This window comes from Brassica rapa, chromosome A05 (genome assembly GCF_000309985.2).
Source record: "Brassica rapa cultivar Chiifu-401-42 chromosome A05, CAAS_Brap_v3.01, whole genome shotgun sequence".
NCBI lineage: Eukaryota > Viridiplantae > Streptophyta > Magnoliopsida > Brassicales > Brassicaceae > Brassica > Brassica rapa.
This window is the reverse complement of record NC_024799.2, coordinates 4,186,253-4,198,886: the sequence shown is the minus strand read 5'-3', so window position 1 is coordinate 4,198,886 and position 12,634 is coordinate 4,186,253. Positions and strand designations below refer to the sequence as shown.

The 12,634-nt window shown below is 38.3% G+C and overlaps 4 protein-coding genes across 6 annotated transcripts; 3 read left to right on the top strand and 1 right to left on the bottom strand.

The window, feature by feature from the left end:
- Nucleotides 1-205: 205 nt before the first annotated feature.
- Nucleotides 206-1,481, bottom strand: LOC103867208. 2 transcript variants are annotated; one of them, XM_009145263.3, is made up of 3 exons: nt 1,383-1,481; nt 1,087-1,260; nt 206-816 (listed from the first exon to the last, which is right to left on the bottom strand). In XM_009145263.3, the coding sequence occupies exons 2-3, from the start codon at nt 1,189-1,191 to the stop codon at nt 415-417; spliced, it is 507 nt and encodes a 168-aa protein (XP_009143511.1). In that variant the 5' UTR covers nt 1,192-1,260; nt 1,383-1,481; the 3' UTR covers nt 206-414. The 2 variants fall into 2 exon arrangements, with proteins under 2 accessions (XP_009143511.1, XP_009143510.1); XM_009145262.3 differs by having other exon boundaries at nt 1,364-1,457.
- A 1,828-nt stretch (nt 1,482-3,309) lies between these two features.
- Nucleotides 3,310-5,870, top strand: LOC103867207. The gene is made up of 3 exons (XM_033291867.1): nt 3,310-3,956; nt 4,076-4,547; nt 5,625-5,870. The coding sequence occupies exons 1-3, from the start codon at nt 3,310-3,312 to the stop codon at nt 5,868-5,870; spliced, it is 1,365 nt and encodes a 454-aa protein (XP_033147758.1).
- Nucleotides 5,296-10,368, top strand: LOC103867206 (pentatricopeptide repeat-containing protein At2g37320). Of its 2 annotated transcripts, XM_009145260.3 has the most exons (2): nt 5,296-9,819; nt 9,907-10,368. In XM_009145260.3, the coding sequence occupies exons 1-2, from the start codon at nt 8,805-8,807 to the stop codon at nt 10,311-10,313; spliced, it is 1,422 nt and encodes a 473-aa protein (XP_009143508.2). In that variant the 5' UTR covers nt 5,296-8,804; the 3' UTR covers nt 10,314-10,368. The 2 variants fall into 2 exon arrangements, with proteins under 2 accessions (XP_009143508.2, XP_009143507.2); XM_009145259.3 differs by having other exon boundaries at nt 5,296-10,368.
- A 248-nt stretch (nt 10,369-10,616) lies between these two features.
- LOC103867205 (protein ALUMINUM SENSITIVE 3) lies at nt 10,617-12,612 on the top strand. The gene is made up of 2 exons (XM_009145258.3): nt 10,617-11,737; nt 12,223-12,612. Exons 1-2 carry the CDS (start codon nt 11,228-11,230, stop codon nt 12,532-12,534), a joined length of 822 nt encoding a protein of 273 aa, XP_009143506.1. The 5' UTR covers nt 10,617-11,227; the 3' UTR covers nt 12,535-12,612.
- The last annotated feature ends 22 nt before the right edge of the window (nt 12,613-12,634 follow it).

The window sequence follows — 12,634 nt, the reverse complement described above, 5'->3', positions numbered from 1 at the left end:
AACTATGATCATCATATATGACATGCAGATGGGTTTAAGCCCGCTCTATTGCGATATATAATACTTATCGACAATGTTTGGATTTACATATTGCTGTACTGACATGCTATACGTACTTTTGTCACACTATTTGTAACCTGATTTAGTGTTATAAGAAAGTTAGATATATACTTCATTCGTTGTCGTCCATTAAACACATTTGTTATGTTTCAAAAAATTATTTCATAAAACTCGTAAGTTAGATATACTAATGCTTAGTATCGCAAGTCACAACCAATAGGTTTACAGCTGATAATGTCACCGCTGACTCATAATAATTAGGATAACTACCACTTGTACTGAAATGAAACACAACATATAACATGCTACTAGCTTCGGTCCTGAACTTCTTGGTTTTAAAGATATGGAACTATCTTAAGATGTATCTGAGCCCTTAGAAAAATCATTACCAGCCTGTGATTCTCCTTCCTGACTTGACGCTGAAGCAATAACACTTACATCACCAGAAGAAACAACTATGACCTTTGAACTTAACTCTTTTACCATGGAGACAACATTTTCAGTTGCTTGATATACTTTTCCTTCCTCCAAAAATCCATTTCCATGAGTTTCTTGTTCTTCTACTTCTTCTTCATTGGATGCTGAAGTGGAAACCGATGACAAACAAGAAGCTTCAGATGAACTTGATTGCTCTGAGCTCTCAGAACTGTGTGACCCTTTTATGAACTCAAGCTTTTTAATCAGAACTTTTAGTCTCTTCTCTGCTTTTTCTCTTAATCTGATCTCTTCTTTCAGATGTTTCTCCAGCTCTTCCATCTGTTTCCAAGAGATTAGTATTTGAAAACAAAAATCATATTTGACCAAAAAAAATCATGCTTTTAACCAAACTCAAACGAAAGTAAATACTGAAAACAGCTCCTCTTATTAAGTCTAATGTTATATCACACTAATGAAGAATAGACAGAGAGAGAGAGAGCAAGCGAATCTTTCTTTGTACTTGAGTAACAAGAGTGAATATTTCATGGTTCTTGATCATACAGATCTAGAAAAGGTGGGGAAAAGATATTTCCTAAACAAGAAGTTTACCCTTCTGGTAATGAGCTCTGCTTCTTCTTTAGCAGACCTTGAAACTTGCCTCTCTGCAAGTAGTCTCCCTCTTAGACACTCCACAGTTCTCAGATCAATCGTCATATGGTTCTTTATTTATTCAACAACGAGAACGTAATTTGTTAAAGCTTATAAAGCTCAACTCACAACTAGCTGCAAAAAGGTAAACTAACAATGGTAAGACCAATGTGTTGCTAGATCATGTCATTATGATTTACAATACATTCATTTAATAAAGAACATATCAACATCATACCTTTAAAAAATCAACTTACCACGACACTCTTCCAAAGAAAAACTCAAGAATATTCTGAAGTTCAAATTGAAAAACAGATTCAAATCCATTCACTTCAGGAGAGGAGTGAAATGAACCTAAAACCCTCCTGTGATGTAGGGACAGTAAATAACTCTGATTGTTAGCAAAAGGACAGTGTGGTGTGTGTAAGCAAAACGACAATATGGGATTGAATAACTTAAAGAGACAGAAATCTGCAGTTTTCGTGCGTGGTAATCACTCACATCAAGAAGACCTTTTCAAGAAAAAAAAGTATAAAATCAACTTTTTACTGCAAGGTTTTGTTTATATTATATGATTTGACAAATATTCATGTGAGTGAACAGGAGGAATCATCCTATTTGTTAAATTAATGACATAAACATATCCCTAATCTTCTTTGACGTTAATTCCAAAGGAAAATTAATTACTATACCGTATTGGTTTTGATTGGTGACCTTGTGGAATGGCGGAATCACGTTTCAAACGTAATTCTACAAATCTTTTACCAATCAAAAAAAATTACGGAATGAAAAAGAAAAAAAAACGCAAATTTGTATTTTTGCTGACAAAAATATAAAGAGAATTTTCATTAGGTGGAAAAGTGAGTTTTAGTATATTATTGTGAATTTTTTTACAAAATTAACACTTTTATATTATTAAATTATACGCTAATAGTATTTTAAAATTTTAAATAAATAGAAATAGTTTTTGTAGTGGTAAATAGTTATGTTGTAAATAAAGTTATATTATAAACTGTTTTGTGGTATTATAAAATGTCAATCTATTATTAAAACATATTAAAAGATAAGATATATATTTATAATAAGAACTAAAGTATTTTTAATAAATTTTAATTATTTTCACATTTTTTTTATAACAAAGTAAATACCATATAAATATTTTGATCAGTTTAACATGTATTCTATCATTCCGCAAATTTTAAAAAAATTTGCAGTTTAATTAATTTTTTTTGCAGGTTAAGATTCACGCGATTACGATATGGTTACCGATTGGAGCCATTGTTATACGATTACAGCTTCACCAAGTGTCACAGAAGTCATTTTGTCATAGACATCACAACAAGAGGTAATTTAGTGGGCTTTTAAATTGGGCTTACGGCCCATATGTAATTGTATCTATTTATCCAAAGGGAAGTGAAGTATCGGAATCGACAAGACTTGTCAAGTTTGGGACATCACCTCCAATGCCCAATCTCCTCCTCAATCAATCTCCTATGCACCATAAAATATACTATACCCATCAAGCATTAATGAATATGTGAAAAGACCAAAAGGACATATTTTAATTGGAACCAAGAATGTCCCAAACCAAAATCGGCATCTAACATAACTCGGGTTTGGTCGGATCTGAATTGGATTGGTCTGTAAAAAAAAATTAAAAGTGGTTCTTATGTTTGTTGGTTTGGTCTAAAAAAAAAGAAAAAAAGTGAATCCCCCATCCGGAGCTCCCCCCAGACCAAACCTACAGCTCCTCCCGCAGCAGCTCCTCCTGCAGCTCCTCCTCCACTCCTCCTCCACTCCTCTCTCTCTCAGCTTCTCGAACGCTGCCGTCTGTTGCCGTCGGGGCCGATAAAGTTGCAGCCGGTAAGTTATGCTCTGTTCGAGCATTATTTCGGAAGTAGGTTTTGGGGGTTTTAATAGATTTGTAATTGTGACAAGTTTTGTTTAGTTTCGGGGTGAATTTCGGTATAATGAATTTCGGTAGGTGAATTGGAGTTGAGGGATAGGGATAAACCCTAGATTATTCAATTGTTCTTGATAAATTGTAGTAAAACTGAATAACTGGGTACAACTGGTAGAATTAGGAAAACAGGAAAAATTCGAATAACTGGTAAAACTGTAGCAGGATAATAGTAGGGGAAATTGTAGTGAGTTTCTTTTGTTTGTTCCTTTTGGCAGGACATAATGAGCAATCACGTCAGAGATATACCTGGTAGTCCGAAAGAGAGCTACAAGATGTTGTATAGCTATTTGTACATGTTAGAGCAAGTGAATCCGGGGACAAAAACCTGTTTGAAATTGGATGATAAAAGTAAATTTGAGTACCTTTTCATAGCTTTGGGAGCTTGCATTGAAGGGTTTGCAGTTATGAGGAAGGTGATAGCTGTGGAGGGGATACGTCTGAAGAACGGTGGTGTTTTAGTTTTCGCGAAAGCTCAGGATCCTAATGGTCAGAATTATCCACTTGCGTTTGCAGTAGTAGATGGTGAGAATCTTGCTAGTTGGACTTGGTTTTTCGAGATGCTTAAAAGTGTTATACCAGACTCTTCTGAACTGGTTTTCATTAGTACTCTTCATCAGAGCTTGATCTTCGCCATAGGAAACGTGTTTCCACAGGCTCACCATGGTCATTGTTTATGGCATTTGAAGGAAAAGGTGAAATTGCATGCTTGTAACGTCAACAAGAATATAGTCGGGCAAAAACTTATGGAGTTGGGCAGATATTACACGGTTGATGACTTCAATTCTGCTTACGACTCATTTAAGATAAGATGTCCAGCTGCGTACAAGTATGTGGAGGAATGTGGTATTGAAAAGGACAAATGGGCAAGGTTTTTTTCCCACGTGATAGGTACAACTTGGATACAAGCAACACTCTGGGATCAATGAAGAACGTGTTTAAAGAGGCAACAAGGTGGGCCTTAATACCAATGCTGGATTGTATCATTAGGAAATTCTCTGATTGGTTCACTCAACGGAAGGATGTTGTTTCTACATCAATGAATACAAGACTGGTGCCTCGGGTTGAGAACTACTTGCACGATTTATGGGCTGTTGCACATAAGTTACCTGTGTGGGAACTTGATAGTTACGAGCTTAAGTACGCGATCACTGACACTGCAGGAAAGGTGTTTTGGGCGACCTTGGTTGGAAAAACTTGTACTTGCAAGGTGTGGGACTATGAAAAGTTCCCTTGTCTGCATGGACTGGCAGCTTATATCTATTTCGCTAGGAATGTTGATGGCAGGCGCCTTGATATCCATGAGTTGTGCTCAAAATACTACTGGACGGAAATGTGGCATTTGGCGTATTCCAGAACACTTAATGTTGTGCCCGACATGGCTTCTTGGAATGCACCAGATCAGATCAAGGAGGTGAAGATCATACCTCCATATCGCATCAAGCGGCAAGGAAGGAAAAGAGTTTAAATTTGGATGAATTTGGAGTAATGCATATTTCGAGTAATGCATTTGGGTACTTGATTTTGTGTTGTAAGCTCTGGAACTTTGTTTCATTTCGTGTTGTATCGTGTTGTATGACTTGGAAAACTGCGTAAAACTTGAAATCTACTTTGTTTTGTAATGACATTAGTATTATCTATATCAAAACTCGAATCTCATAGTTTTTTCTCTATCAAAACCCGAATATCATAGTTTTATATTTGTTTTCGCAACTCTAACATATATTTATAATAAAACTCGGTTATCAATTTCTGAAATTTAGGAAAAAAACTCTCATGTATCCCTTACGAGACCTTGCAATTCCAATAACACTTTGTTGGCCAAAGACATCTTACAAACGAAACTTTCGAGTTATATCTATTCGCTAAATATAATTGCACGGAACTATATATATAACAATTTAAACTAGTAATATTGAAGTTAAAACTAGATAACCAATTTAAATAGATTAGTAACACTAAATAAATTAGAAACCGACAAAAATATAACTAAGACCAAAGTTGGGAATACTAGTATCTTGGATATAACTATGAACAAATTTTTTTTGGGCAATTATCTCATTTTAATATTAAAATCGTCTAAATTATCTCAACCACACAAATTTATTCCCCTCCCAAAGCCTTTCAAGTACTTTCAGTTTGACTTTTTATCCCTTTTTCATCTCTCCCTCTCTCTCTCTCTCTCTCTCTCTATTTCTCCCATTTCCTCTCCCTCCCCTCTCTCGTGTCTCTCGTCTCTCTTCTCTATTTTGAGAATCGAATTCTCTTCCCCCCTCGCCGAGCAAGTGAGATGGAAAAAGTGAAGATGGAAGTGGGTTCGGGTTCGGGTTCGTCTTTATCGCAAAGGAGCCGCCGCCGATTTTTTTGTCTGAGGTTGTGTCACTGTGGCTTGCCGGCGAAAATAAGGCAAGCTTGGACTGAGAAAAATCCTGGTCGACACTTTTATGGCTGTCCGCGTTTTAAGGTATGAATATATGATGGAATCTGGATATAATGGAATCTGAATTTGAATTGGGTTTGAATTTTGACCTTATTGCAGCTTGGAAATGAATGCAATTACTTCTCTTGGTTCGATGAAGAGGATGGTACAGAATGGCAAAGGAGAGCATTGCTTCAAGCCCGTGATGAAATCCAGGAGAAGGATAAAGTGATTGAGCAATTACAGAAGACCATTTCTGAAATGAAAAGTCACTTGGAGAAGAAGAAGACAGGGAAGGGCGGGGGCGGGAATGACGAAAATGAAGAAGATGACATTGTTAGGAAGTTTGAAGAATTGTATGCTTAGTTTAAGTGTGGTGTTGAAGAATTAGTTTTCCTAGTATTTCTAGTTTTCCTAGTTTTCCTAGTATTTCTAGTTTTCCTAGTTTTCCTAGTTTTCCTAGTTTTCATTAAGTTCTCCTAGTTCTCCTAGTTGTCCTAGTTTTCATTAAGTTCTCCTAGTTCTCCTAGTTGTCCTAGTTTTCCTTAAGAGGCACATTCAAAATATAATCATAAGAACTTCCATGATAACAAGATTGCAACATCCATGATAACAAGAACAAGTTCCATCCAACATACCTAATAAGTCAAGAGGTTTCCAACATCCACACAACAACAAAATAATGGGTCCAACTTCCCACAAAATACATAACCGAGTTTACAAAATACATAACCGAGTTCTTCACTCCCTGCTTCCTTTCCCTTCATCCATAGCTTTCTTCATAAACGCCTCAAACGGAACCACCATCCTTTCCTCAAACTTGTCCATTGTCTTCTTAACTCTCTTTAGCTGAGTGCCAAACATTTTCACTTGTTTGATCAACTCCTCCATCATCTTCTTCTGGTTTGCGCCTCCTTCCTCTCCACCTTCTTCGTCATCCTGATCTTCGTCGACAGCCTCTTGTGCATTTGGATCACGCGCAGCAACGTCTACATCATACATCTCTTCAAAAAAGACTGAATGTCCTTCTGCAAGACGCTTTACCCAACTGTCAACAGAAATATCATCGACATCAACGTCGTCCTCCTCTTCAGTCAGCTCTTCCAAAAGAGCTACTTCTTCTTCTGTCTTGGTAGGAAGGATGCTGTGGATATCCCGTGACTGATACCAAAAAATTAAAACCAAAAAATAATCACATGTTAGTATAATGCTACAACATTTTCAAAGTTTGCAGGGGAAGAAACATACCGTTATTTTGTCCAGTTTGCCCAGTTCCCGATTCAATTTTGAAAGTGAAAACCCTTTCATCCCTGCAGATTTAAAGACTGATCTGCACATCCTAGGACAGTCTACATCGACGTCTTCAACCTCTTGTCTGAACTTCAATCCCAACTTGGGAATTGCCTCAAAAGCAAGCAACTACATACCAATCATGTACAAACACTTAACACAATAATATTAACAAATGATAAGGTGAGTATCTTCAATTGCTTACCTCCAGTGGCAGACAGAAACCTGGAAGTGGCCATAAAGTCTTCTCTCTAACCCGACCTCCAAAATGATCTATGATGTGCGATATCTCCTTAACCATGTAATCAAACGAGTACCTCCCCCATGGAAAGTTTTCGTAGAACTCGAGATCGTCCACAGCTCTTTGGAAGAATTCCAAAACATCTCTGGCGCCTTTTCCTACTTTCGTTTGCGCACAGATAACACTTCCTAAAAAGAACAAAACCATCATCTTCAGCCGGTCTCTGTGTTCTCCCATAGCCAACAGCTTCGCTTTGACATCCTCAAGCCTTATTGATTCTCCCTTCTTGAAATGGCACTTCACGAACTTTCTATCACCAAACTCCTTATACCCAAGTGGATAGTTGCGGCAACTAAGACCTGAGATCAAAACGTGTTCTCTCAGGCCATAGCGGATGGGAACACTATTCACAATGAACCACACTTCCTTCCTCTTCGAGCTATCCACTGTCCGCAATAGCAACATCCACATTCCTTGGACCATGTGGTTTGAGTCCTTCTCCAGGTGGAACACGTGACAGAATTGTGGATGCTCCTCAAACCACTTCCTCTCAGTATCACTCATCGGCGGTTCCAGATTGTCAAATGTAACTATAACGTCTTTGACGAAACATTTGGTCGCTAGCTTTATTTGTTTCTTGTACTCCGACTCATAGAAGTACATCCTCAACGGTTTGATTGCCTCGGTTGCCTCTAATTCCTGCAAGTAACATTGTGTTCTACATCAGTTATGCAAGTACTAAAACATAGTTCTCCTAAGTTATCCGAGCCTTTCCTAGTATATCTAGTTAAACCCTATTCAAGTTCCACACTTATTACCTCTTCTCCTTGCCCGAGAACCCCTTCACCATCACCATCAACATTTCCTAATTCCGCTTCCAATGGGGGTTCTCCTTGTTCTTGATTTTCATTTTCATTTTGACCTATGTTCTCTTCGGGAGTCTCGTTCTCTTCTTCTCCGGTGTCTTCCTCCTCTTGTATTTTTTCTTCATCTTTGCTCTCTACTTCTTCATCGCTATTTTCTTCTTCCTCTTCATCTTTGTCTCCATTTTCGTCTTTCTCTTCTTGAGATTCATCGCTATTTCCTTCTTCCTTTTCATCTTCGTCTCCATTTTCTTCTTCCCTTTATTTCTCCTTCTCCGATTCTTCTTTCTCTTTCTCCCGATCTTCTACATCCTTAGCCGGTTCTTCTACTTCATTCTCCTCCGCAACTCCCACGGTTCCAACAAAATCAACCGCCGGTGATTCCTCATCCGTCGTTTTTCTCTTCTTGGAACTCTTCTTCGGTTTGTTCTTCTTCGAGGTCCCGCTCTTTTGCGGAGGAGGATCCGTTGGAGGAGGCCTATCCTTTCTCTTACCCAGCCTAGTTTCAACTATGATTCACACGTTTTCGGTGAATAATCGAAGGGAAATCGAAGGAATCGAAGGGGAGTGGGATGTTCTAGGGTTACGTTTTCGAATTTGGGAGAAACCGTTGAGAGAGAGGGGAAATGGAAATAAAGGAGAAATTGGAGAGACTCGACTTGGTTTAAATCGAAATTGAGTGGTTATTTGGATTCGGGTTCGAGATGGTTAAAATCGAGATTGGATCGGAGGGTTTAAGTTGGATTGGAGACGGTTAAGTCTAATTTATGATCTTTGGTTCGTATTTCAATTCGATTCGGTTTTCTCTTCGGTTAAACTTGGTAAAACCCGTAAATAGTTTACCTTCCTTAGGGTTAACTGTAAATTCCAGCAATTTACCATTTTATATTTTTTCCTTTTTGTTTCATGTCCTTCAAAGATCGACCGATAAGGAGGGTGGGTATAGGAGATGATGTCCCGTCAAGTTTCATGTCTTGTCTGAGAAAATATCATTCTCGAGTTCGTTCACTGAATCGTGCTATATCGAACGACGCAAGTGAAGTCGACAAACGAGCTCGCGCTCTGAGAGTTCTAAACATCATATCTTCGAAACCAGATGAAGCTTCGAGTCGCCAGAACCATCTTGGACTCGTTAAGGACTTTCTGCGAACAGATTCGAAGCATCTCAGAGATGATTTTGGCCTCGCAAGAACCAAACATGGAGTCTCAAGCGTTCTGGAAGAAGTTCTGCTCGAGAATTCTTCAACTCTCAAGTGTAGTTTCGATGCTTATGGTTTGTCTTCCGCCGTGAGCTCTTGCGGGTCGGATCGTGACTTTCGAAATGGTTATGGGTTTCACTGCTTAGCGTTAAAAAGTGGGTTTACCTCAGATGTGTACGTAGGAAGCTCTTTAGTCGTTTTGTACAGAGATTCTGGTGAGGTAGATAATGCACGTAAAGTGTTCGTTGAAATGCCTGAGAAGAATGTTGTTTCGTGGACGGCTATGATCTCCGGGTTTGCGCAGGAGTGGCGTGTGGATATCTGCTTGAAACTTTATTCAAAGATGAGAAACTCAACCTCTGAACAACCGAATGATTACACCTTCACGGCTCTCTTGAACGCTTGCACTGGAAGCGGAGCGTTAGGGCAAGGAAGAAGCGTTCATTGCCAGACGCTTAAGACGGGTTTCAAGTCTTGTCTCCATATCTCAAACGCTCTCATCTCGATGTACTGTAAATGCGGAGACTTGAAGGATGCTTTCCGTGTCTTTGACCAGTTTATAGACAAAGATGTCGTCTCTTGGAACTCTATGATTGCTGGTTACGCGCAGCACGGACTTGCGACGCAAGCTATCGAGCTTTTCGAAGTAGTGATGCCCAAAAGTGGGACAAAGCCTGATGCAATCACTTACCTTGGAGTCCTCTCATCGTGCAGACACGCTGGTATGGTAAAAGAAGGAAGAGAGTTCTTCAATTCGATGTCTGAACGCGGCTTGAAACCACAACTCAACCATTACTCTTGTCTAATAGATCTTCTCGGGAGGTTTGGTCTGCTGCAAGAAGCATTAGAGCTGATCGAAACCATGCCGATGGAACCAAACGCAGTGATATGGGGATCTCTGCTGTTCTCTTGCCGTGTTCACGGAGATGTATGGATGGGAATCAGAGCTGCTGAGGAACGGTTGATGCTTGAACCTGAATGTGCAGCCACGCATGTCCAGCTGGCTAATCTTTACGCTAGTGTGAGGTACTATAAAGAGGCGGCGATGGTGAGGAAAGCGATGAAAGATAAAGGGCTGAAGACGAGTCCAGGTTGTAGTTGGATTGAGATTGATAACGATGTTTACATGTTTAAAGCTGAAGATGGTAGTAACTGTAGAATGGTAGAGATTGTTTATGTTCTTCATTGTCTTGTAGATCACATGGAGTTCCTCTAATACAACGCCTAACAGATAAGTCGATAATTATACAATAGATTTTTTCTTTTACACACATCGGCATCTTTTTTACTTTTAACGTTTTCAACTGTACCTCTATAATACGAAAAGACTTTGAATTAGTTTATTAATCAAGACGAAATCAAATGAATATAGCTGTATAGTGTGGTAAAATGCACCCTGACCCAAGAGTTGTAAAATAAAATAAAATAAAATAATGGAAAGTGGAGTCACTCTTACAATAACTTTTTTGGTTTATAATTTAACTTCGAAGTATGAGTGTGCACAATTGATATTTTATTTAATTCATGTTTGGATCACGGTCGTTTTTAAAAGTCATCTTCTCTGCAATGCAAAGCTGTTTGACCAATCCATCACTAGTTCTTGCTTAACACGTAATCAGTTAACTTTTTTAAATAGAGAAACATATCAACTGTATTACTTATTGTAGGCGGCAATTGAACTTGTTCTATTTTATATTCTATTCGTTTTTATTACATTATTTTCTTCATATTTTAGCTATTTACTGTTAAGTGGTCGCTTGAATTTTCAGTGTTTGAAAATCGTTCTAGACGGTCTAGTTCACATGGTCGGCAAATTGAACTTAAACGAAATAACTTTGAAAAAAATCTGTTTAGATGTACAAAAAACGATCAAAACTCTAGTTAAGTCTTGCGGTTTCTTAAATATTGAGAAGCATTGAATAAACATCGAATTTTAAATTATTTATCTGATAATGCAGAAGCAAATATATCTTCAACTAAAGTGACCGAATCCAACACATGACTACATGAGTCGATGTATTAAAAGATGAGTGGAAAGTGTCTGCTTTTTCCACTCCTTTGTAACTTGTTGTCCACTATTATTCCCACCTCTCCACCACTACCAAAACGACAAAAGAGAGAGAGAGAGACATGGATCTAGACTGGGTAGCAACTTTCCTCAAGGACTACGAATGGCTGATCGAGTATCTCAAAAACATGGTGAAGCCAGCGGCAGCACTCGCCGTGGTGCTTCTAGCCGTGGCTCTCTCCTACTCACAGAACCTCTCTTTGGAAGGAGAAATGATTTACTCTGTTTTCAGATCGTTTCTTCAGCTCTCTATTATCGGATTCGTTCTTCAGTTCATCTTTAACCAAGAAAACGCAGGCTGGATCATCCTCGCTTACCTCTTCATGGTCTTCGTCGCTGGCTACACCGCCGGACAACGTGCCAAGCACGTTCCACGTGGAAAGTACGTGGCGGGGGTTTCTATCCTCGTCGGAACAGGTATAACGATGTTCCTGCTCGTTGTCCTCAACGTCTTTCCTTTCACTCCGAGGTATATGATCCCTGTTGCGGGGATGATGGTTGGGAACGCCATGACTGTCATTGGAGTTACAATGAAACAGCTACGAGATGATATCAAGATGCAACTTAACCTGGTACATATTTTACTTTTTACGTTTTACCAAACTTACCCGAACCAAGTTCAAAAAGTTGTTAGATGGTAACTAGGAGCTTTTTATCAACTATACGGATTGTTTGTAAGTCTGGGCAGAGCATAATTGTTAACAATTGATTTATTTTTATATATTTTATATATATATTTTAGTTTTTAAGTTATATTATAAAATATTTTTTTAAGAATCATAAAAATTAGATATACAAAAAACGAAGAAAATAAATTAGACAGATTTGTGGTTTTTAATGAAAATTATTGCTTGATTTAAGAGATTTAGACTAATTTATCTTGATTTAAACAGATTTAGATTGTTTTAAATCAATTTATAAAGCTTTAAATCGATTTAAATCATATAAATCAGATTTTAAGAAAATTGTTTGTGCTATGACCAATTTTTAGAAAATTGATTTTACCAAACTTAATCGAACCAAGTTTCCGGTTTAATTGATGTGCGGAAAACCATAGGTGGAGACGGCATTAGCACTAGGAGCAACACCACGACAAGCTACGCTGCAACAGGTGAAGAGAGCTTTGGTGACATCTCTATCTCCGGTTCTGGATAGCTGCAAAACCGTTGGTTTGATCTCTCTACCAGGGGCGATGACCGGTATGATAATGGGCGGAGCGTCGCCTCTTGAGGCTATTCAGCTACAGATCGTTGTGATGAACATGATTGTTGGAGCAGCCACGGTTAGTAGCATCATGTGTACGTATCTTTGTTGGCCATCTTTCTTCACTAAAGCATATCAGTTACAAACTCATGTCTTCTCAAGTTGAAGTTCTAATCATCTTTGTACTTTCAACAACCTTTGACAATTGTCTGAAATTGAAAACCAAACCATTATGTCTTAAAAATATATTGTTTAACATGAACTAA

What these genes read in the sequence shown, in the direction of transcription:
- LOC103867207 (XM_033291867.1), top strand. Translation starts at nt 3,310, where the DNA reads ATGAGCAATCACGTCAGAGATATACCTGGTAGTCCGAAAGAGAGCTAC. An exon ending in GAAAAGGACAAATGGGCAAG is followed by an intron (nt 3,957 to 4,075) that starts GTTTTTTTCCCA and finishes TTGTATCATTAG; the next exon opens with GAAATTCTCTGATTGGTTCA. An exon ending in AGCGGCAAGGAAGGAAAAGA is followed by an intron (nt 4,548 to 5,624) that starts GTTTAAATTTGG and finishes ACCTTATTGCAG; the next exon opens with CTTGGAAATGAATGCAATTA.
- LOC103867208 (XM_009145263.3), bottom strand. Translation starts at nt 1,191, where the DNA reads ATGACGATTGATCTGAGAACTGTGGAGTGTCTAAGAGGGAGACTACTT. An exon ending in CAGAGCTCATTACCAGAAGG is followed by an intron (nt 817 to 1,086) that starts GTAAACTTCTTG and finishes TCTTGGAAACAG; the next exon opens with ATGGAAGAGCTGGAGAAACA.
- LOC103867206 (XM_009145259.3), top strand. Translation starts at nt 8,805, where the DNA reads ATGTCCTTCAAAGATCGACCGATAAGGAGGGTGGGTATAGGAGATGAT.
- LOC103867205 (XM_009145258.3), top strand. Translation starts at nt 11,228, where the DNA reads ATGGATCTAGACTGGGTAGCAACTTTCCTCAAGGACTACGAATGGCTG. An exon ending in TCAAGATGCAACTTAACCTG is followed by an intron (nt 11,738 to 12,222) that starts GTACATATTTTA and finishes GGAAAACCATAG; the next exon opens with GTGGAGACGGCATTAGCACT.